This window comes from Biomphalaria glabrata, chromosome 4 (assembly GCF_947242115.1).
Source record: "Biomphalaria glabrata chromosome 4, xgBioGlab47.1, whole genome shotgun sequence".
NCBI lineage: Eukaryota > Metazoa > Mollusca > Gastropoda > Planorbidae > Biomphalaria > Biomphalaria glabrata.
In genome coordinates, this window is record NC_074714.1 from 26,940,260 (window position 1) to 26,964,457 (window position 24,198).

The window sequence follows — 24,198 nt, forward strand, 5'->3', positions numbered from 1 at the left end:
CCATATAGCCATTTCACATACATGGCATACTTACAACATTCCTGACATATATTTGCCATAGTACCAAATAAAGCCAGTATCCTTTTTTTTTAAAATTACTTATAAAAAATGTTTTATATTGGTAAATAGTTCAGTGTCTATTGCTCAAGTATTTTATGAAAATTGAAATTCTCATTCTATTATACATTGTCAAAAACCACCTCTATATAGAGGCTGTCTTTGTGGTTGTGAAGTTCATTGTCTAGCGAGTTGGATCTAAGCCCTAGTTCAGTCTTTTGACGACAAGATCATCCTAACATCTAACGATGTAGCACTAGCACACTCTCCAAGGAAACTCAACTCATTTAGATGCTTTATAAACACTTAATTAAAATATTTAACAGATGTACAGTAATATCCATGTCAATCATCAGATGGATCCAAACAAATATAATCCAACACACACCAAACTTTCCTGCTCTAAGAATTCTGGACTGACTCTCTCAATCTCCAATCACCAACAAACTTCCAATCTTACACATCTCATATATCCCTTCACACATTCACATGGACTTGTTGACCAGAATCTCATTGGTCAACCTTTCAATAACTGAAGTAGTGTACGACTCTAAATTTAGCCCAACCGGGAATATAAACAAACATGTTACCCACTTATTGCATTATACATTTCATTTGCAAATAAAAATGTTTAATTATATTATAAATAATTTAAAAAATTGTGTGTTTGCAGCATTTGTACAATAGGTTTGAACATAAGAACTGCAAACTATCACTGAAAACTGACTGGCAAACTAAAGCACAAATAGCAGACCACATAGTCACAATGTGTACATGAGGGTGAATCAAATCTTGATAGCTGCATTCAAGTTTTTAACAAGAACTGTATGGATGATACTTCATGAGGAGAAAACAAAATGAGGGGATCACCATTGCCTCTATATGTGTCAGGGGGCTGAACAGTGCAGATGGCTTCAAGAGTAACTCATTCCCTGTCGCTTGTGACTCCCACCGATTAAGCCCCACCTGCATTGACAAATCTTGACTACCCTGTCATGAACCCATCTGTGTTAAGGATAAGTACATATAAGAAGGGGACACTGTTATAACTCTGCATATGGTACACACCAGTGCACTTTATAACACTTGACAATATTTTGATACTAGAAAGAGAGACTTTGAGATCCAGCTGAAGTGAGCTGTCTGGAACTTGGAGCCATCCTTCCTGCTACCAGAGAACTGGATAAGGGACCTAGACTTACACTGAGAAGTGTGTTGGTGGTCTGTTAAGGTTTGGGTAGGAAAGGAGTGGTGGAACTAAAGACAAGACTCCTTGTATATTGGTGGCTGAAGTCACTGTCTGTGTGTTTTATAACTGTTAATAAACACATCATCTATTATTTATTTCCTTTCGTTGATGGCTTAGATTTACTACAATATTTAATTCTGTAATGTCTCATTCCAAGGGCTGAAATCTCATAATTTAAATGCTTTAACTTGTAGTAATTTTTCTCTTCTACTTCATAGTTAGGTTTTATAAAAACTCGTAAAGAAAATCCAGGTCCTATGACTTTGTCTAATAACTATCGTAGAGCTTCTGGCAACTCAACAGAAGCCAATCTCCCAGCAATCTTTAGAGGGTTACCTCCACCTGATGCTAGTCATTTTCATTGGGTGACAATGTTGTCTACATTAACACAACACATTTTATGGGTAAGTTTACAATTATTATTTTTAATACCATTGGTACATATTTATTTATCTTAATAATAAACTTTCTAATGAATTTAAATGGAAATGCTATTTTTATAATTAATTTATGTAGGAAGATCCATCTGAAACAGAACATGAAACTACATGGGATAATTTGCCAAGTCTAGACAAACTTGGGAAAGATATCTATGACAATGCTGTCATTCCTGTAACCTTAAAGGTAGTATTACTAATTAGTCAAATTAGACTTGTTTATTAGAAATGTAATTTACAACAAGAAAATGTTTAAAAAGTTTAAATTAAGCATAGTTGTATCAATTAGTTTGGATCAGTCATGTAATTTAATTTGTAATAGATCTAGAATAAAAATAAAAAAAGTATTTATAAAAAACAATTGGAGGAACAACCTGAATTCGAACAGCATTTTCTTTGATTGTAAAAATAAGTTTTTAAAGGAAATTCTAAATATTAAAATATAGCTTTTACTTTAAAAAAAAATATTTTCTTAATTATTAGATTAGTATTTATTTCTTAATTAAATTCTGTTAAAGTTTAGTATGTTGACACTAGTTTGTATTGCCTGCCATCAATGCAGACTTCTGTTGTCTTAGGCTACTAGAACTATGGAAAAAATGGCCTAGTTTGTCAACCTGATGGGTAGTTTAGTGATACAGAGATCTTGGGGCTGTCCTAGTTTAAACAGCTTGTTTACTTAAAAAGAAAATCAACAAACTTTTAGTGTCAACTCAAAAAATAAATAAATAAATATATATATATATATATATATATATATATATATATATATATATATATATATATATATATATTATAAAGTAGAATGTGAGGTGTATGTATGTATGGATGTATGTTACTTATAGACATCAAAACCGCTTGACCAATCTTGATAAAACTAGGCAGGATTGTTCCTTGGGTACCAACTTAGACCGTAGTGTATGTATTGTAGCCCTAAAACAAACTTAAGATCCTCAAAAAAAATAAAGTTGTCCGACTCTATTACAGCTATAGTATTTTATGGATCTAGGCCATGTCTACAATGTTGACATAAGAAAAGATAGAAAGGATTTAGACCTAGATCTAATTTTAAGAAATACACTTTGCGCAGATAGTTTTTTACTTTGACACATGAAAATACAAAAGAAGATCCATTGATTTCATTATATAATAAAATTAACCTTCAATTTTGTGTTTCAAAAGCATTTTTTACATAAATTAGTTCCTGATATCTGTGACTACAGATTTCCTGACGAACATTCTTTCATTAGACAATACCGTAATGAATCGCGTACTAAAAATTAATTCGTTTAATTGTTTACTTTATAATCCCATCCCTAGATCTAAAACTCTAATCCAACTCTAAGATGATAAAACTTCTCTTCGCACAGATAGTTTTATACTTTAACACATAAACATATTAATTAAAGTCCATTCATTTCATATTTTGATCAAATAAACATTCAAATTTGGTTTTCTAAAGCTACATTCGCTTACGAAAGCTGCGAAGTCGAGTTGAGATAGGCCTAGATCTATATTCATTCATGAATCGCGTACTAAAAATTAATTCGTTTAATTGTTTACTTTATAATCCCATCCCTAGATCTAAAACTCTAATCCAACTCTACGATGATAAAACTTCTCTTCGCACAGATAGTTTTATACTTTAACACATAAACATATTAATTAAAGTCCATTCATTTCATATTTTGATCAAATAAACATTCAAATTTGGTTTTCTAAAGCTACATTCGCTTACGAAAGCTGCGAAGTCGAGTTGAGATAGGCCTAGATCTATATTCATTCATGAATCGCGTACTAAAAATTAATTCGTTTAATTGTTTACTTTATAATCCCATCCCTAGATCTAAAACTCTAATCCAACTCTAAGATGATAAAACTTCTCTTCGCACAGATAGTTTTATACTTTAACACATAAACATATTAATTAAAGTCCATTCATTTCATATTTTGATCAAATAAACATTCAAATTTGGTTTTCTAAAGCTACATTCGCTTACGAAAGCTGCGAAGTCGAGTTGAGATAGGCCTAGATCTATATTCATTCATGAATCGCGTACTAAAAATTATTTCGTTTAATTGTTCACTTTATAATCCCATTTATTTAACAAAGCTATCGCTCTTTTCGTTTTTAATAGATAAGAATGTATCGACTTCGGGTAAACCATTTTCGCAAAACTAATTTTATTTTCGTAGCGAAAGAGAAATAACGTGAAAGGATCATTAGCTACGTTTAACATACATCTAAATCCAATCCACTAGATTATTCAAAAGCAAATGTTTTAATTTTAAAAAATGGATTTAAGCCTATTATTTTGATTTGATAGCTTCATTCACACTATTTTTACATTGACACATTCACTTTACTTATTACATTATTATTTCGTTTAATTGTTTACAAAACACTCTCAGTGACTATATCGACAGTAATGCGCAAATAAAGACCCGCGGGTCGCGGGTAACATATGTCTAGTATATATATAAAGAAGACTGTTTTTTTATTCTAACTCTACGTTCTGAAGGTATTGGAAAACTTCTGTGATACTAATCTTTGCTTACAACATTCTGTGGATGTGGAAGATTGGCTGATAGCTGGGCACATCAGTGAATTGAATGCTGATTATGTGCAGGTAAAACTATTTGATAGTTTTACTTCACTTTATACTTATTGTATTATATTTATGTTGATTTAATTGGCAGATTTAAATGAATGAATCTCTCAATATATTATCTATTTATACAAGCAAAATACCACTCATTTATCTATTAAGAGATCTCTGGAACCACCTAACAGATTTGCATGAAATTTAGTACATAGAAAATTATGAATGTGTTTGTCGGTACAAAGTTATAAGGACTTATGAAATAAATAATTATTAGTTGTGTGACATGCCATGGTGGACACACAAAATTTAACTAACAAAACCTAATTTGTTTTTTTTTCTCAATAATATAATATCTGTATGAAATCATGTTTGGACCTTAATAAAGGTGGGTGTGTTGGGGAGGATTTTTCGTTTTATTTGGTTCGTAGGGGTAGGGCTATTTATCTCATTAACCTACAATAATGGGGGAAAAGTTTAAGTGTGTATAAGGTGGGTCTCTAGACAAAGGCCTGATGTAAAGTTTAGATCTAGAACAAACAAACAAAAACTCGTGTGTAAAATGTTTGTAAAATGTTTTACATGTTTCGGATGTGCCTTCAGAGTTGAAGATAGTTTACTTCCTAGTCCAAACCTCCCGCAGGACAACGGGGGATGGGAGCGGGCAGGGTTTGAACCCGAGACCATCGATAAATCCGAACGACAGTCAAGCGCACAAACCACATGACCAGGCAGCCATCCAAAGAGTGGATTAAATTGTGGCTAGTGGAGTCCCTTTCAAACTGTTGCATGGTAGGAGAAAATTGAAAATTCAAATGTCAATGTCAGATAGCATTACAATGTGTTGGGTGCTTGGGGATCAGGTTGGCTGAAAAGCAACCTATTAAATATTTTGATAAATAGAATGCAGAAGCTGAAGATAAGTCTGAAATTGTATGTAGAACTAATTGTTTTGTTATGGCTGGAAGGGGAAGGGATTCATGGGCCAAATAGATGTGTACATGTTTGTGAGAGGAGCATTCTAAAGTAGACTGTAGTTCTAATTCAATGGAACAGATACTAGAATTGCCAGGATTTTAGTGGGAGCATTTAAATGCCTGAAAGTACACTCAAAAAAAAAAAGAAGGAGAGGTACCAGCCAAAATAAACACCATCACTATAGAGCTTGGGAACAAATCAATGGGCATAGCCATATGAGATGGTAGTCCTATTCACATGTACATTGATTTCATCAGTTTTAATCACCTACATCTTTGAAATTTTCAGGTGACAAGAGCTTTGAGAAACATGCTGAAGAAAAAAAATGAATTAACTTACTAATGACATATTGGTTACATTTAAATGTCATTAGTTTCATGTTCTTTATTATTTTCATACATTTTCTTTTTTTGTTTGTCCCCTTGTTTTGATTAGTAAATGTTGAAACCTCTAAAGACGATGAATGAATATTTTCTAACTGGAATATCATTATATACATATATAATGAACATATACATACAACTGTCTAAACATATTTGTGTTCTATACATATAATGCTACTGTTAATTTCTATAGCATTGAATAATAAAATAACACTCTAGGTTTGCAACATTTCTCATTCTTTCTTAATTAGACTGTAGTCAAAGATAATTGTGACAAAAGTTCTCCATGTAGGTATTGTAGTGCTTACCTTTTCCAAACTTTTCTTCTTATTTCTGTTAGAATTAAACAACATAATAAATGATTTGATGTTTTGGGTATATTTTAAAAACTTCTCCAGGCATTGCATTATCGTTTGAAACTTGTTTTCACTGTCAAAGATAACATGGATCCTGTGGCTGTAGTTGTTTTGTGTGCCCAACTGGTTAAGCATCACATTAAGTAAGTATTGTCACTAGTCCAACTATTTGATCATCTTAAGCTTAGAGACATTGGGTTGAAATATCTCACTTCAGGATTAGAACTTATGTTAAGACAACTACAATGAAATCTAATACAATACCTTTATAACTGACTTGATAATTCAACATTTGATAATTGAACATGTTACATTAGTTTAGATTTTCTCTGTGAATGTATTGCACTGTAGAATTCAACTGGGTTTGAGAGTTTATAAATTGATTGTTTAAAAGTTTTCCATTTTGTAAGCTCATCTCATAATTCAGAACTAATTTCATTGTAGGAAAATTATGTATTTTGATTTGATTTTTGTGCATGTTTAATTACTGTTATGTCTGAAAATCAAATAAAAAAAGAATTTATCTTTCATTTTGATTGACTAAACTTTTCACAAGATTTTAAACTTAAGGAGATAAAAAAGTAAAATGATGCAGATTTAGTTTTTTGAACATTTAGAAAAATATTGTTACATAAGTTAAACATTGTACATTTTGAAACTATCAGCAATGTCATGTGAGATATTATGTAGGCTAGTGCTGATGTTTGCTAATTTATTGAATTTTTTTTATCCATTTGTCATCAGTCTAATTGTGGATAAGATCAATTCTAAAATCACTTTGAGTTTCATGTTACAACAGGTTTCTTTTCAAGTAAGTTAGTTCCTTTTCAATAAAAATATGTTATAGTAGTTTAAAAAATAACTTGTACTCAAATTTAGATACAAACAGATACTGCTTCTAATGAAAGGTGTTTACTTTCAGGCACTTTATTTTTGGCAAGAGTGTAAGTTACCCATTTTTTATTTAGAAGACATTTTTAGGGATCACATGACAAGCTTTGCTTCTAGTCTTCTAGATGTTATATTAAGGTAATTTTACAAAGCTTATATCAACTCACTCTATGTATCTCTATCAACTCACTCAATATATCAACTCACTCTATGTATCTCTATCAACTCACTCTATGTATCTCTATCAACTCACTCTATGTATCTCTATCAACTCACTCTATGTATCTCTATCAGCTCACTCTATGTATCTCTATCAGCTCACTCAATATATCAACTCAATGTATCTCTATCAACTCACTTTATGTATCTCTATCAACTCTATGTATCTCTATCAACTCACTCTATGTATCTCTATCAACTCACTTTATGTATCTCTATCAACTCACTCTATGTATCTCTATTAACTCACTCTATGTATCTCTATCAACTCACTCCATGTATCTCTATCAACTCACTCTATGTATCTCTATCAACTCACTCTATGTATCTCTATCAGCTCACTCAATATATCAACTCACTCTATGTATCTCTATCAACTCACTTTATGTATCTCTATCAACTCTATGTATCTCTATCAACTCACTATGTATCTCTATCAACTCACTTTATGTATCTCTATCAACTCACTATGTATCTCTATCAGCTCACTCTATGTATCTCTATCAACTCACTCTATGTATCTCTATCAGCTCACTCAATATATCAGCTCACTCTATGTATATCTATCAACTCACTCTATGTATCTCTATCAACTCACTCTATGTATCTCTATCAGCTCACTCAATATATCAACTCACTCTATGTATCTCTATCAACTCACTCTATGTATCTCTATCAACTCACTCTATGTATCTCTATCAGCTCACTCAATATATCAACTCACTCTATGTATCTCTATCAACTCACTCTATGTATCTCTATCAACTCACTCTATGTATCTCTATCAACTCACTCTATGTATCTCTATCAACTCACTCTATGTATCTCTATCAGCTCACTCTATGTATCTCTATCAACTCACTCTATGTATCTCTATCAACTCACTCTATGTATCTAGGTGGAATCTTGTGCACATTATTTATCCCACTTCCCATAATTCTCTGATCAAGTTGAATCTTTGCACTATTAATAATTGTTGATGACAAAACTGGAATTCATAAAAATAATTAACCAATTTTTTTAATCATTAGTCGTTATTAATTAATTTGGTTTTATATAGAAAAGTACTAAGCCAAGGGGAGATTAGCATTGTGTAGAGAATTAGTTCATTCACTAAAAATTTTAAACTTTAGACTTTTTTAGACTAAAAACCATTCTTTCAAAATAATTTATCCTATTCACTTAATATAATCATTGTTTTTAAAAGTCATTACAAACTTATATCAACTAACTTTGTCTATCTATCAGGCAAACATTTGTACACCTTTTTTCTCCCACACTCAATCTCAGATTAAGCATAAAATTATGCACAATTATTTTTTTTTACCTGACAAAACAAGAATCAATAAAAAAAAAAACTTATTTCATTAACTTTTGCTAATTAATAATTTTGTTTTGTATCTCAAACAAGGGAAAGAAATTGTACATGACTGATGTGGTGGTATAAGCTGAAATAGCACAATTATTTTTTTACCTGACAAAACAAGAATCAATAACAAAAAATAACTAATTATTTAATTAACTATTGCTGACTAATTATTTTGTTTAGTATCTCAAAAAAGGGAAAGAAATTGTACTTGACTGATGTGGTGGTATATGTTGAATTAGTCCCCTTTTACTTTGTAGTGAGAAAAGTTTGAAACTAACAATAAATAACTATAATACTTTCCATTTTCATAAGCACAGTCATGGCACAGTGGTTAGTGTATTAGTTTGAGGAGGCTTTAGCCCTCGATTTCAAATTTAGGCCATTCACCTTTTTTTTTTTTTTATAAATGCATTTAAAAAGTGATTACCCAGATACCTTTCCCCCTCCCCCTTTCCAATTGGTCATAGCATACTGAGAAAGCTAAAAGCATGAAATTGCACTAAATAAAAACAATTGATAAAAATACTTTTAATCTCACAGATTTATTATTGTTAGTCTAGCATTCTTCTTAGACAAATTTAATTACATGACTGATTCAAACTAATTGATACAACTTCGCTAAATATAAGCTTTGTTTTTTGTTAATATTTTTTTTTATACTTATCTTCTTGTTTTTTTAATGTATTTGTTTTGTTTCAATTTGTAAGAGTAGTTTTGGCTTTTGTACTTCAACAGGAGGTATGTCCCTAAATAATTTATTTAGCATTGTTATATAAATGTAATAATTCTTGATTGATTTGCTTCTGATCTAAGGTGTTCCTATTTCCAACTGAAGGACATCAACTTTAGCTCACATTTCTCATTACAAGTTTTTAAAACCTCTTTGAAAACGTGTGTCAAAGCAAGTGATAGCACAAGACAAAACAAAGATCAGATTACAGCAATGGTAGAGCAGTATATTGCTGAGCAATTGCAGTCTAGTCTACAACTTCAAGCTAGGAATAAGTTAACATCAAAAGAACAACTGTGGACAGGCATTTTGAGGTTAGTTTCAACTTTTGTGTGTGTCTATAAACCTCTCATTTACTTAAAGCAGCAGTTGGCTACACTCAGACTGCAAGTTGTCTGACAACAGTAGCTTGCCAAGCATTTTTTAATTCAAAAGGAAGAACTACCTTTTGCCTAATAATTACTAATGAGAAATTAAGGAAAATTACTCACAGATGTCTGTACCTTGATAATGAAACGAGCAAATAAATCAGCATGTTGCTAAGAAGATAGTAATTTATTTAATTTCCTGAAATGTGGTGGCCAAAGGACAAATTCTATGAAGCTCTACAAGTACTGCCAAACAATGTCTCATCTTGCTTTGAAGACCTTCTTGCTTATGAAGCTCTACAAGTACTGCCAAATAATGTCTCATCTTGCTTTGAAGACCTTCTTGCTTATGAAGCTCTACAAGTACTGCCAAACAATGTCTCATCTTGCTTTGAAGACCTTCTTGCTTATGAAGCTCTACAAGTACTGCCAAACAATGTCTCATCTTGCTTTGAAGACCTTCTTGCTTATGAAGCTCTACAAGTACTGCCAAACAATGTCTCATCTTGCTTTGAAGACCTTCTTGCTTATGAAGCTCTACAAGTACTGCCAAACAATGTCTCATCTTGCTTTGAAGACCCTCTTGCTTATGAAGCTCTACAAGTACTGCCAAACAATGTCTCATCTTGCTTTGAAGACCTTCTTGCTTATGAAACTGTTATATGCTATATATGTTTGTTTCAGAATGCATTTACAGTTAACTTCCAAGATCTAAAATGAAATTCTCTAATGGAGATAATTGATCTTCAAGAAAACAACACATAAAATGATTTCCTTTAGTCATGAAACAACTATGGATCATCTCATAAAAATGAAATGAAAGCCTGGGCATTAGCTATTGTCAGAACAATGTCACCCGGAAGCATATAAAAACCGTATGGAACCAACAATACATTGAGAGACATTTAAATTAACAGAGCTGCATATAAAATGACATATTTCATTGTGGAGGAAGTTTGAAAAAGAAATGTTTCATTGATATGCACATACCTATGTGAATCCTGACTACTGGTTCACAGACAACTAGTACAATGACAATTCACTCCCATCAATTGACTCACCAGGCAATGTATTCACCAGATCTGCAGACATTTTGACCTATTAGTGCTTCATAGACACTGGTTCACCAAAAATTGTTTGATAAATATGTAAAAGGAATGTCTTCTGGTTACTTCATCCTGCATTCTTCTTCTAAGTCTAATCTTCCATTGTCAAGTCTTTCAAACATAACATTTTTATTCTAAGAATACTCTTTCATTGTCCAGTCTTTCAGACTTACCACTATTCTAATGAAATCTAAAAGTGTAGATTAAAATGATTCTAACACTAACTAATTAAATAAACTTCTACATTAAAAGTATTCACCTTATTCAGATTTACTTTTCATTGCTTTCTATATTACTTTTCATTAAGGCAAAATGTCACACATTAGTTTTGATTCAATCAAAATTTTTTTTTTCAGAAAAAAATTCATTTTCCCTGAAATAATTTGTGTTGTTACTGAAGCAATTTATACCTAGTATATCTATATTTATATATAGTATATTTGTGTATGAGAGACCATTATAAAGGCAAATTCTGAATGTTTTTATGAAATGTCAATGTTTGTTTGAATAGTTAAAGTCTAATTGTTTTTTGTCTTTTTTTGTCATGAAAATGAAAGAAACATGAAGAAAGAAACAGGGGCCATCACCCTCACACATACACAACTTGATCATTTAGTGGACACTGGAGACCATAGTGAAGGTAATAAAGAAATAACATGAATATTTTATTGTTTCATCTTTTTGTTTCAGTACTTTCTAGTGCTAATCTTTTGTGTAAGTACTTTCTAGATCTAATATTTTGTGTAAGTACTTTATAGAGCTAATCTTTTGTGTAAGTACTTTCTAGAGCTAATCTTTTGCGTAAGTACTTTCTAGAGCTAGTTTGTTTGACTAGCTCTACCTGATAAGCAACAATGAGTTAACTTACTTTTATTGCTCATGTCTAATTGTTTTATTTTCTTTGGTTCTTTGAAACCATTTTTGAATACACTGGCTTCACTTATAGCAGGATAATTCTCCCAGACTTGATGTGGCATTTACGTAAAAATCTACTAGAATACTAATATGCTAACAAGGAAACAAAATGAATCCCCAGAATGAAAGCTCATAGCTATTTCACATGGTTGACATGAAGAGAAAGATCACCCAATACATTTTTTGCTCACCATGCCATTTTACATGCAGCTCAAGCCAAAATGTTCTTACCTCAGAACTCTCCTTTGAAGTTCTTTTGAAACTAAAAAAAACACCTAGTATTTAAAAATTAATGATTTTAGTTTCAGTAAGTCTGACTTTGAAATTACATTTTAATTTAAAATATATGTCAAAATATATTGACATATAACTGATGCACATTTTGTAGTATCTGTTGTTCCCAGGTTCTATTTTATAAAGTGAACTAGCAGCCAAGGGATTTTTGTGTTTAAATTCTTAATAAAAATGAATCATTGGTTTTAGCTGTACTTTGCACTTTTGAAGAGAACCTGAAGAATATGGAGAACATTGAGCATACTTCATTTTTTTACTTTCAGCTTTTCAATCCACTAGCAACTCAGTTTTATTTACTTGTGGACATCACTACTCGAAGAAAAGATTCGCAACAGATGGTGTCGGTTGGTTGGTGTCAGAAATTATTTCTTCTCCAGTCAGCCTTCCATATTCAGCTACTTTGATAAAACATATTCTAAATGAATGCCAGATTAAACCCAGTTCATGTCCTAGATGTGTTCTACAAGGTTTGCATGTCCCATAGCTCAAGGTTGTCTACTGACATGGAAATCAATGAACACATAAAATGTTTCAATTATTTCCAGATGTATGTGTTAAAGGTTTAGCACTAATATATATGCATTCATTTTTTGGGTCATATTTTATGTAATAGAACTTCTGTATTTATTGTATATGTCAGTGTTATGAAGGTGTCATAACTACTATTGGATGTTACTGCTTTTAAAGCTCTTGCTTCCAAAGTAGGAGCTATTGCTGAAGTCACTTCCAAAGTCACTTATTTGTAACATTTTTCTTGTGCACCTTCTTTTTGTTTTCTAGTTGTAGAACTTGTTCATTCACTTCTAGTTCAAATCAGGGGACTATTTGTATTATTATTAGGATTAGAAATGCTTTTATGTTTGTTTTATGTTCAACTTTTTTCATTCAATGACTTGCAGGACAAGTGACTAATAAGGAAATGTGTATCTTTAACTTGTCCAAACATTTTTTTTTTCATTATTCATTTACATTGTAAAAATTCTAGTCACTTTATTTTATGAAAAGCCATTTTAAAATTCCCAATTTTATAATCATTAAATTTTAAAATTTACCATACTTAAATATTTTTACAAAGGTTATATGAACTCACTCTGTCTGGTAAAAAGTGTGTACACCTTATTTCTCACACACCCAATCTTGGATTAAGCTGAAATTGTGCATAATTATCATATTTTGGCGCATATAATCTGCAGGTTATAGAAGTTTTTTACAAACGAATGGCAGTTGTGTGAGCTTTAAATAAATTTATTTTACTCATAGACCGGTGGGTCTTTATTACCTCCTAAAGCTCACTGCGTAGTTGTGGTTCACTGTGTGGTATGAACATTTCATTCTAAACCTCAAGAAAACAAATAATGCTGATGACAGTACTTTATGTACCAGTAGTTTACAACAAGTCACGCTTTGCACATCCTAGGTTTATAAAGGTGCAGGTTGTACAATTTTGTTTACATCAAGTCACACTTTGCACATCCTAGGTTTATAAAGGTGCAGGTTGTACAATTTTGATTTTACTTATTTTTTATTTGTGCGTGGTATACGGGAGAGGTATATACACACAAATACGGTATCTCTTTTACCTGACAAAACAAGAATCAATTTTTAAAAATTATCCATTAAGTTAATTAACAGTGGATAATTAATTATTTTGTTTTACATTGAATAAGGGAGAGAAATTGTACTTGACTGATGTAGTAGTATAAGCTGAATTAGTCCCCTTTTACTTGTACAGAGAAATTGGTTGCCACTTTCAAGTATCAAACTTACAATAGATAACTATAAAACCTTCTATTATCATAAGCCTTTCGCTGGCACAGTGGGTTTTGTGTTGAATGAGCTGAATTCCAACTCAAAGCCTCAAGCCTCCTCAAGCCAACTTATTTTTAGATGCATTTAACAAATGATCAAGGTAACATTCACCAAGACACCCCCTTCTTTCTCCCCCCACTTATTTTCCAACTGGTCCAGACAAGTGATAGGAGCATACAGTAGTGAGAAAGCTAGAAGCATGAAATTGCACTAAACAAAAACAATTAGTACAAATATTTGCACTGATTTAATAGTCTATATCTATTACTACTTTGCTTTTGCCTGCATATACCTCACATGTGCTTATATTACCAAAGATGTTTGCACTCCATCATGGACTTATAGTGGCAAGACTGCAATACAAACAACGATTTCCTTGCATAAGCCAGTATGGACAGTATAGAGGGACCTCTTATGGTCCAACAGTTACCCTGGGCAGGGTACATATTCCGTATAAAGGACAAACGTATGCTTAAAGGCAGTCTTTTTTTGGTGAGCTGAAAAGTGGTTCACGTAACAGAGGTGCCCCACTGAAAAGCTTTAAAGACCAGCTTATTATTACAAATTTAATTATTACTGATACACTTAATACTCAATGCTTTTTTTAATAGAGTTTGAATAAGTTAATTTGTCGTTGTGGCTTCTATATTTAGAGACATTCTTTGTATGTTTATGTCATTTAAGAAAGGACTTCAAAATTCTATGTAGCATTCTGAAATGTGATTTATGTAAAACAGTAATGAATAATAAAGAATATTTATTTGACTTGTTGTCATCTTTTTTTAAGCAAAGTGGCTTCTCCCAATCCAAACAAACTCAAAAGTTAAGCAGAAAAAGGTTTTATTATTATCAGAAGAGTTTCTAATATTGAAATACTGTGAGAACAATTCTTTGAAAGGATATTTCTTGCACTCACACACACAGATAAGAAAAAGACAATTCTATAAACTGAATCACATTGGAATAAACATCAAATATCAATTTGCCTTGCTATGCATACATAAAACAATGTTTCTCCAAAATAGCTTGGTCAGATTAGATCAGTCACTGCCTACAATTTAAAAAGTTATCCTATATATACTAAACTAATTCATACTGTTAGAGCACTCCCATGGACATCTACTTAAGTTACATACACACACACGTATATATAAATATTTAGAAAAACATAACTTCTGGTAGTGTTAACAAAATAGTACACTAGTTTAGGCACTTGGAAACTGAACAATCAAAACAGGTAAGCTTATTTTGTCACAAATCATTTCATCTAGTTAAACACAGATCAATGGAATTGGAAGTTACATAGGTTAAGATGCCAGGTCAATACTGAAGGATCAAAAGGGAATGATTTGATTTGTGGTGCCAAATAAAGTACACTTACCCATAGAAGTAATAGAGCTCTACACTAACCAACATAAAGAGAAATCTGAACACCAACCAAAAGGTACTAGATCTAATTTGATACATACAAATTCATATAATAGTATAATTCATATGTAGTGTTAAAAAACATTTTTGATAGAGGAAAAAAATTGCTACACAATGAGTATTTTAATGGTTTCTTTTTTTTACTCCAGCTAATTTCACCATTAAACCCTGACCTGAATACCATACTCCATTCCACTATTCAGATCAACACACTTGTATTACATGCTTTACTTTCTCATTGTCATCAAAACAAAATTTCCATCTTAAAAAACCTCTGGATACATTTCATTGATATTATCATAGAATTAAAGACAGTTATAGGTTATGTATTGAACAAAATTATATTTCTAAACTGCATTACATTTATGACCAATAAAATATGTTTACAAATTGTTATATTAATGATATGTTTATAATTATTCACAAGTAAAACCTTTAATTTGTACATTAATATAGTTGCACAGAAATAAAAAAATCTTATAATAGTCTATTTGCTTGTTTTTATTTTTGATGTCTTTTTTTTTTTTAAAATAGAAAAAGGATATTTCTATAAAATTTGTATTCCAAACTGGACGGATGACGTGAACCAAAACAATTATTGTATTATTATCCTTCATCATTCATTTACTGTTAGATATACATGCATTTTATGTGAACATTTTTCATTGTATGAAGTAAAATAAAATTGAGTAGACATCACAGTCATGTACCAAATAGACAAACAATAATACATACTTGCTTAATAGTTAAAACAGTAAATATTAATATATTCAATGGAAAGACAGAAATTATTATGTTAATAAATTAAGAGTTAAAAATCAACAAATGCATAATTCAGCAATGCATCATATTTAAAAAAAAAAAATAAAAAAAAAATTTTCATACATTCTTTGTTCTCAAAGCTGTATAAATTTTATCAGATACTTCCCACAACTGAATATTCCTCCACTGTTTTATTCATGACTAAATCTAAACAGTGATCATTCACTGGTCAAATGCTTGCACAACAATGTTTTACTTCATGTAGATACCATAGTTGTAGAACAATCTGTAAGCCTGTTGAATACTATTTCATAGTTCTTGGCACTGCTGGAATGTGGATGGTAAACTGACAAAGAATCTCTGAGAATATATAGACTAGAAATGATTTCTATTACATGAAGGATTATAACTCTGTTTTTTTACCACTTTGCTGTTTCATTTTGCTAGGCATCAACTTAGGTTCTGCTTTTTGCAGATTTGTGGAAACTTTAACAGAAGCTGTCTTGGAAGGAGGAATTGTTTTAGAGGTTTCTTGCGGACTTTGCTTTGAAGGCTGGCTGCTTCCAATGGATTTTGAATTTTGTTTAGGAGATGAGGGAACAGGTTTTGTATTTTGTTTAGGAGATGAGGGAACAGGTTTTGTATTTTGTTTAGGAGATGAGGGAACAGGTTTTGTATTTTGTTTAGGAGATGAGGGAACAGGTTTTGTATTTAGATTAGGAGATAAGGGAACAGGTTTTGTATTTAGATTAGGAGATAAGGGAACAGGTTTTGTATTTTGTTTAGGAGATATGGGAACAGGTTTTGTATTTTGTTTAGGAGATGCAGAAAATGATTGTGTTTTTTGTTTAGGAGATGAGGGAACAGGTTTTGTATTTTGTTTAGGAGATGAAGAAAATGATTGTGTTTTTTGTTTAGGTGGTGGGGAAATTGGTTGAGTAGATTGTTTTGAGATAGTCTGTTTCGCTTGCATTTGATCTGAATGTAGACTTTTATTCTGAGTTTTATTTACGGCTGCTACTTTAGTATTTGGCTCAGCCTGAGTTTTGCTAGGATTACCTTTTCTTGGAATTTTTTTAGAGTTAATAATGTTTTGTTTTTGTTCCTGTGCTGAGGTTTGAAGTTTGTTCTTAACAACTTTAGTGCCCATTTGGTTTGCTGTTTGTGGCTTTACTGCTAGTGTATTCTTTAAATCCTTAGTTGCAGGCTGCTTGAGTTTAGCATAAACAACTTTTATTGGCGCATCTGGTAATTCATCATTTTTATTGTCATCTTTTGAATTGACACTTTTTACAGTTAAATCATCACTGGGAGAGGCAGCTTCATTTTCATCAGCAGCAGCAGAAGCAGATTTTCCCCAGATAAAATTTTTGACAATATCAATAAGGTCATATTTTTGTTCATGAGGCTTTTGTTTAACAGGAGGTGGAAGTTGTGGTTTCTCTGTTGTTTGATCTCCTTCTTGGCTCAAGGCTGCAGCCATCATTTTCTTTAAAGCATTTTTGATTCGTATCCAGAATGATGCTTGTTCTTTAGCCAAACTTCTTTTTTTGCTGGGCTTCTTAATTGGCTTTACAGGGCATGTTTCTTTGTCACACTTGGTTTTGTCCTGGTTATCTGGTATTCCATCACCATCATCATCTTTATCAACACTGTCTGGTATACCATCATTATCATCATCATCATCAAGGTAATCTGGAATGCCATCACCATCAGAGTCTTGACTTTTATCCAGTATACCATCCCCATCAGCATCATCATCCATGTAGTCTGGAATTCCATCACCATCTGTATCCTCTAGAACATCTGGGATACCATCATTATCATCATCATCATCTCTAATATCAGGAATGCCATCTCCATCAGAATCAGGAAGCTTATCAGCAACACCATCTCCATCAGCATCCTCATCTAGATAGTCAGGTATTCCATCACCATCAAAATCTTCTTTATCATCAGGAATACCATCCCCATCATCATCATTGTCTAAGAAGTCTGGAATACCATCATTGTCATCATCATCATCAAGGTAATCTGGTATGCCATCACTGTCTGAGTCTTTTTCCATAAAATCTGGAATACCATTACCATCTTTGTCAGTGTCATTAATATCTGGCACACCATCATTATCATCATCAGCATCAAGATAATCAGGGACTCCATCTCCATCAGTATCATCTTCTTCAACATCTGGAATACCATCCCCATCAGCATCAGCATCTTCATCATCAGGAATGCCATCATTGTCATCATCATCATCTAAATAATCAGGAATACCATCACCATCTGTGTCAATTTCTTGGTCATCAGGGATTCCATCTCCATCATCATCATCATCTAGTTCATCTGGTATTCCATCATTGTCATCATCATCATCTATATAATCAGGTATACCATCCTCATCTGTATCTATTTCTTGATAATCTGGAATTCCATTTTTATTTATGTCCAATGTCTTAAGTTGATCAGGTATACCATCACCATCATCATCATCATCCAAACTATCTGGAATACCATCATTGTCATCATCATCATCTAAATAATCAGGTATACCATCTCCATCAGTATCCTTTTCTAAATGATCTGGTATACCATTATTGTTGTCATCTTCATCAAGATTGTCTGGAATACCATCACCATCAGAGTCTAGCTCTTTATTGTCTGGGATACCATCTCCATCATCATCATCATCTAAACTATCTGGAATACCATCATTGTCATCATCATCATCTATATAATCTGGAATTCCATCACCATCAGTATCTATTTGCTGTGAATCTAAAATGCCATTGCCATCTGAGTCATCATCTACATGGTCTGGTATCCCATCATTGTCATCATCATCATCAATATAATCTGGAATTCCATCACCATCAGTATCTACCTCTTGCTCATCAGGAATACCATTATTGTTATCATCTGTGTCCAGAGAATCAGGAATGCCATCATTGTCATCATCATCATCTAAATAATCTGGCAAACCATCTCCATCTGTATCAATTTGATATACATCTGGTATTCCATCTCCATCTTGGTCATCATCTAAAGAATCAGGAATGCCATCATTGTCATCATCATCATCTATAAAATCAGGAATACCATCACCATCAGTATCAGTTTCTAAATGATCTGGAATACCATCACCATCATCATCATCATCTAAATGGTCAGGTATACCATCATTATCATCATCATCATCTAAATAATCAGGAACTCCATCACCATCAGTGTCAACCTCAAGATTATCAGGAATACCATTCCCATTATCATCATTATCAAGATAATCAGGCACACCATCTCCATCACTATCTTTTTCAAGAGCATCAGGTATTCCATCACCATCATCATCATCATCTTGGTCATTGGAAATACCATCACCATCTATGTCATCATCTTTGTAGTCAGGAATTCCATCACCATCTGTGTCTTTTTCTAAACTATCTGGAATACCATCTCCATCATCATCATCATCAAGGTAATCTGGTACACCATCTCCATCTGTGTCCTTTTCTAAAATATCTGGAATGCCATCTCCATCATCATCATCATCTTGATCATTTGGAATACCATCTCCATCAATATCATCATCTAAATAGTCAGGGACACCATCCCCATCTTGATCTTCTAAGTAATCTAGAATACCATCACCATCTTTGTCATTTTCTAAATCATCAGGAATTCCATTACCATCATCATCTAAGTCATCATTATTAGGAATACCATCACCATCAATATCATCATCTAAATAATCTGGAACTCCATCTCCATCTGTGTCTTCCAGATAATCTGGAACACCATCACCATCACTGTCACTTTCTAATCCATCTGGAAGTCCATTATTATCATCATCATCATCCTCTTCATTTGAAATACCATCCCCATCAATATCATCATCCAAATAATCAGGGACACCATCACCATCCTGATCTTCTAAATAGTCTGGAATTCCATCACCATCAGTATCACCTTCAAGGTCATCTGGTATTCCATCCCCATCATCATCATTATCTTTATCATTTGGAACTCCATCACCATCTATGTCATCATCTAAAAAATCTGGAATACCATCTCCATCTGTATCTTTCTCAAGTTCATCAGAAATACCATCCCCATCATCATCATCATCTTGGTCATTAGGTATACCATCCCCATCTATATCATCATCTTTGAAATCAGGAATCCCATCACCATCAGTATCTTCTAAATAATCTTGAATGCCATTGTCATTTCTGTCTTCCTCCCATATATCAGGTATTCCATCTCCATCATCATCATTGTCTTCATCATTTGGAATACCATCTCCATCAATATCATCATCTAAATAATCGGGAACTCCATCCCCATCTGTATCTTCTAAATAGTCAAGTATACCATCACCATCTCTGTCAACTTCCCAATCATCTGGCACACCATCATTATCATCATCATCATCATCAATATTTGGTATACCATCACCATCAATATCATCATCTAAATAATCAGGTATACCATCACCATCAGTGTCTCCCTCAAGATGATCAGGTATACCATTACCATCATCATCTTGATCTAAATAATCAGGAATACCATCCCCATCTGAATCTTCCTCTTTGTCTGGAATGCCATCACCATCATCATCATTATCTTCATCATTTAAAATGCCATCACCATCAATATCTTCATCAAGGTAATCTGGAATGCCATCACCATCAGTATCTTTTTCTAAGTAATCTGGTTTAATGTAATGTTTTTCAATTCCACTGTCACCATTGTCATTATCTAATTGGTCCTCATCATTTTCTTTCTCTTGATCATCAGGTATTCCATCCCCATCATCATCATTATCTTGGCTGTCAGGAATACCATCATTGTCATCATCATCATCTAAATGATCAGGAATACCATCCCCATCAGAATCTTTCTCTTGATCATCAGGTATTCCATCTCCATTGTCATAATCATCATCCAAATGATTTGGAATGCCATCTCCATCAGTATCTTTCTCTTGATCATCAGGTATTCCATCTCCATCATCATCATCATCTTGGCTGTCAGGAATACCATCATTGTCATCATCATTATCCAAATGATCTGGAATGCCATCTCCATCAGAATCTTTTTCTTGATCATCAGGTATTCCATCCCCATCATCATCATTAGCTTGGCTGTCAGGAATACCATCATTGTCATCATCATCATCCAAATGATCTGGAATACCATCTCCATCAGTATCTTTCTCTTGATCATCAGGTATTCCATCTCCATCATCATCATCATCTTGGCTGTCAGGAATACCATCATTGTCATCATCATCATCCAAATGATCTGGAATACCATCTCCATCAGTGTCTTTCTCTTGATCATCAGGTATTCCATCTCCATCATCATCATCATCTTGGCTGTCAGGAATGCCATCATTGTCATCATCATCATCCAAATGATCTGGAATGCCATCCCCATCAGAATCTTTCTCTTGATCATCAGGTATTCGATCTCCATCATCATCATTATCTTGGCTGTCAGGAATACCATCATTGTCATCATCATCATCCAAATGATCTGGAATACCATCTCCATCAGTATCTTTCTCTTGATCATCAGGTTTTCCATCTCCATCATTTTGGCTGTCAGGAATACTATCATTGTCATCATCGTCATCCAAATGATCTGGAATGCCATCCCCATCAGAATCTTTGTTTTGATCTCCATCATCATTTTGTCTGTCAGGAATACCATCATTATCATCATCATCATCATCCAAATGATCTGGAATACCATCCCCATCATTATCTTTCTCTTGATCATCAGGTATTCCATTTCCATCATCATCATTATCTTGGCTGTCAGGAATACCATCATTGTCATCATCATCATCCAAATGATCAGGAATACCATCTCCATCAGAATCTTTCTCTTGAACATCAGGTATTCCATCTCCATCATCATCATTATCTTGGCTGTCAGGAATACCATCATTGTCATCATCATCATCCAAACTGTCTGGAATACCATCGCCATCAGTATCTTTATCTTGATCATCAGGTATTCCATCCCCATCATCATCATTATCTTGGCTGTCAGGAATACCATCATTGTCATCATCATCATCTATATAATCAGGTATACCATCCTCATCTGTATCTATTTCTTGATAATCTGGAATTCCATCTCCATCAGAATCTTTTTCTTGATCATCAGGTATTCCATCCCCATCATCATCATTATCTTGGCTGTCAGGAATACCATCATTGTCATCATCATCATCTAATTGATCAGGAATACCATCCCCATCAGAATCTTTATCTTGATCATCAGGTATTCCATCTCCATCATTATCATCATCTTGGCTGTCAGGAATACCATCATTGTCATCATCATTATCCAAATGATCTGGAATGCCATCTCCATCAGAATCTTTTTCTTGATCATCAGGTATTCCATCCCCATCATCATCATCATCTTGGCTGTCAGGAATACCATCATTGTCATCATCATCATCTAAATGATCAGGAATACCATCCCCATCAGAATCTTTCTCTTGATCATCAGGTATTCCATCTCCATCATCATCATTATCTTGGCTGTCAGGAATACCATCATTGTCATCATCATTATCCAAATGATCTGGAATGCCATCTCCATCAGAATCTTTTTCTTGATCATCAGGTATTCCATCCCCATCATCATCATTATCTTGGCTGTCAGGAATACCATCATTGTCATCATCATCATCTAAATGATCAGGAATACCATCCCCATCAGAATCTTTCTCTTGATCATCAGGTATTCCATCTCCATCATCATCATTATCTTGGCTGTCAGGAATACCATCATTGTCATCATCATCATCCAAATGATCTGGAATACCATCCCCATCAGTATCTTTATCTTGATCATCAGGTATTCCATCTCCATCATCATCATCATCTTGGCTGTCAGGAATACCATCATTGTCATCATCATTATCCAAATGATCTGGAATGCCATCTCCATCAGAATCTTTTTCTTGATCATCAGGTATTCCATCCCCATCATCATCATTAGCTTGGCTGTCAGGAATACCATCATTGTCATCATCATCATCTAAATGATCAGGAATACCATCCCCATCAGAATCTTTCTCTTGATCATCAGGTATTCCATCCCCATCATCATCATTATCTTGGCTGTCAGGAATACCATCATTGTCATCATCATCATCTAAATGATCAGGAATACCATCCCCATCAGAATCTTTCTCTTGATCATCAGGTATTCCATCTCCATCATCATCATCATCTTGGCTGTCAGGAATACCATCATTGTCATCATCATCATCCAAATGATCAGGTATGCCATCACCATCAGAATCTTTTTCTAGCATATCAGGAGGATTCAATAATTTGTTATATTTCTTTGTTATTTCTATAATATCTTCATTACTTGTTTCATCACTATTCTGTTGATCAGGAAAGCTATAACCATCATTAATTCTTTCTAAGTACTCAGGAATTTCATCTTTGTTTTTATCTATGTCTTGATTACCAAGCATTAAATTGTCACTGTTGTCATAATCATTTTCTAAGTAATCTGCAATACCATCACCATTGGTGTCAGCTTCCTTTTTATCTGGAATACCATTGCCATTATCATCTTGGTCCAAGGAGTCATCAATTCCATCACCATCATCATCATGATCTACTTCATCTGGTACACCATCTCCATCTGTATCTGTCATCTGTTTTTCAATGACGTTCACATTCATTAGCTTCCTTTTGCAGAAAGCACACTGCAATTAAAACAGGAAATAGTTCATTGATTCAATAGAAATCATAAGAATGTAAGTCATCTACTAGAGAGATGATGATCTCAAGATTTTTGTTTTACAAATGCAAAAAAAAAAAATAATAATAAAAATAAATTATTTAGGAAAGCCTAATGATTTGCAAAACTTTTCTCAAATTGATTAGAGATTCAGGCTTCCTCAGCTTTTGATTGCTATTTTATATTATTTATTTATGGCTTGAAAAATTTATAGCAAACTTTAATAAGACAGTCTATATACTTACATGAAAAGAGTAGGTTGATATTTTCTTTTTTTTTTTCAAGTGAATAAATATTTCTTTAAAAGTACTATTTTCTTTAAACTGGTCACACAATGTTTATTTCAAAGTATAGTACAGTAATGAAAACAAAATGATCAATCTTTTGATTAAAAAAAAATTTTAATGTAACATTTTCAGTCTGTTGTGTATGGCATAGTGTTTTCCAATACAAAACTAAAGT

The 24,198-nt window shown here is 32.9% G+C and overlaps 2 protein-coding genes across 5 annotated transcripts in view; one reads left to right on the top strand and one right to left on the bottom strand.

Moving 5' to 3' along the window:
* Nucleotides 1-14,529, top strand: part of LOC106072788 (uncharacterized) — a 72,251-nt gene extending 57,722 nt beyond the window's left edge. For all 4 annotated transcript variants that reach the window (XM_056026478.1, XM_056026475.1, XM_056026477.1 and 1 more), the window contains 9 exons: nucleotides 1,525-1,710; nucleotides 1,823-1,930; nucleotides 4,266-4,373; nucleotides 6,106-6,206; nucleotides 6,808-6,874; nucleotides 6,986-7,092; nucleotides 9,356-9,586; nucleotides 11,304-11,386; nucleotides 12,219-14,529. In XM_056026478.1, coding sequence (XP_055882453.1) covers nucleotides 1,525-1,710; nucleotides 1,823-1,930; nucleotides 4,266-4,373; nucleotides 6,106-6,206; nucleotides 6,808-6,874; nucleotides 6,986-7,092; nucleotides 9,356-9,586; nucleotides 11,304-11,386; nucleotides 12,219-12,439 — 1,212 coding nt within the window. In that variant the 3' untranslated portion in view covers nucleotides 12,440-14,529. The remainder of the gene's footprint in view (nucleotides 1-1,524; nucleotides 1,711-1,822; nucleotides 1,931-4,265; nucleotides 4,374-6,105; nucleotides 6,207-6,807; nucleotides 6,875-6,985; nucleotides 7,093-9,355; nucleotides 9,587-11,303; nucleotides 11,387-12,218) is intronic.
* Nucleotides 14,530-16,066: 1,537 nt separating this feature from the next.
* LOC129925806 (mesocentin-like) lies at nucleotides 16,067-23,796 on the bottom strand. Its single transcript, XM_056026473.1, has 2 exons — nucleotides 16,822-23,796; nucleotides 16,067-16,656 (listed from the first exon to the last, which is right to left on the bottom strand). Exons 1-2 carry the CDS (start codon nucleotides 23,675-23,677, stop codon nucleotides 16,358-16,360), a joined length of 7,155 nt encoding a protein of 2,384 aa, XP_055882448.1. The 5' UTR covers nucleotides 23,678-23,796; the 3' UTR covers nucleotides 16,067-16,357.
* Nucleotides 23,797-24,198: the final 402 nt, after the last annotated feature.

What these genes read in the sequence shown, in the direction of transcription:
- LOC129925806 (XM_056026473.1), bottom strand. Translation starts at nt 23,677, where the DNA reads ATGAATGTGAACGTCATTGAAAAACAGATGACAGATACAGATGGAGAT. An exon ending in TCCTAAACAAAATACAAAAC is followed by an intron (nt 16,657 to 16,821) that starts CTGTTCCCTCAT and finishes TAAATACAAAAC; the next exon opens with CTGTTCCCTCATCTCCTAAA.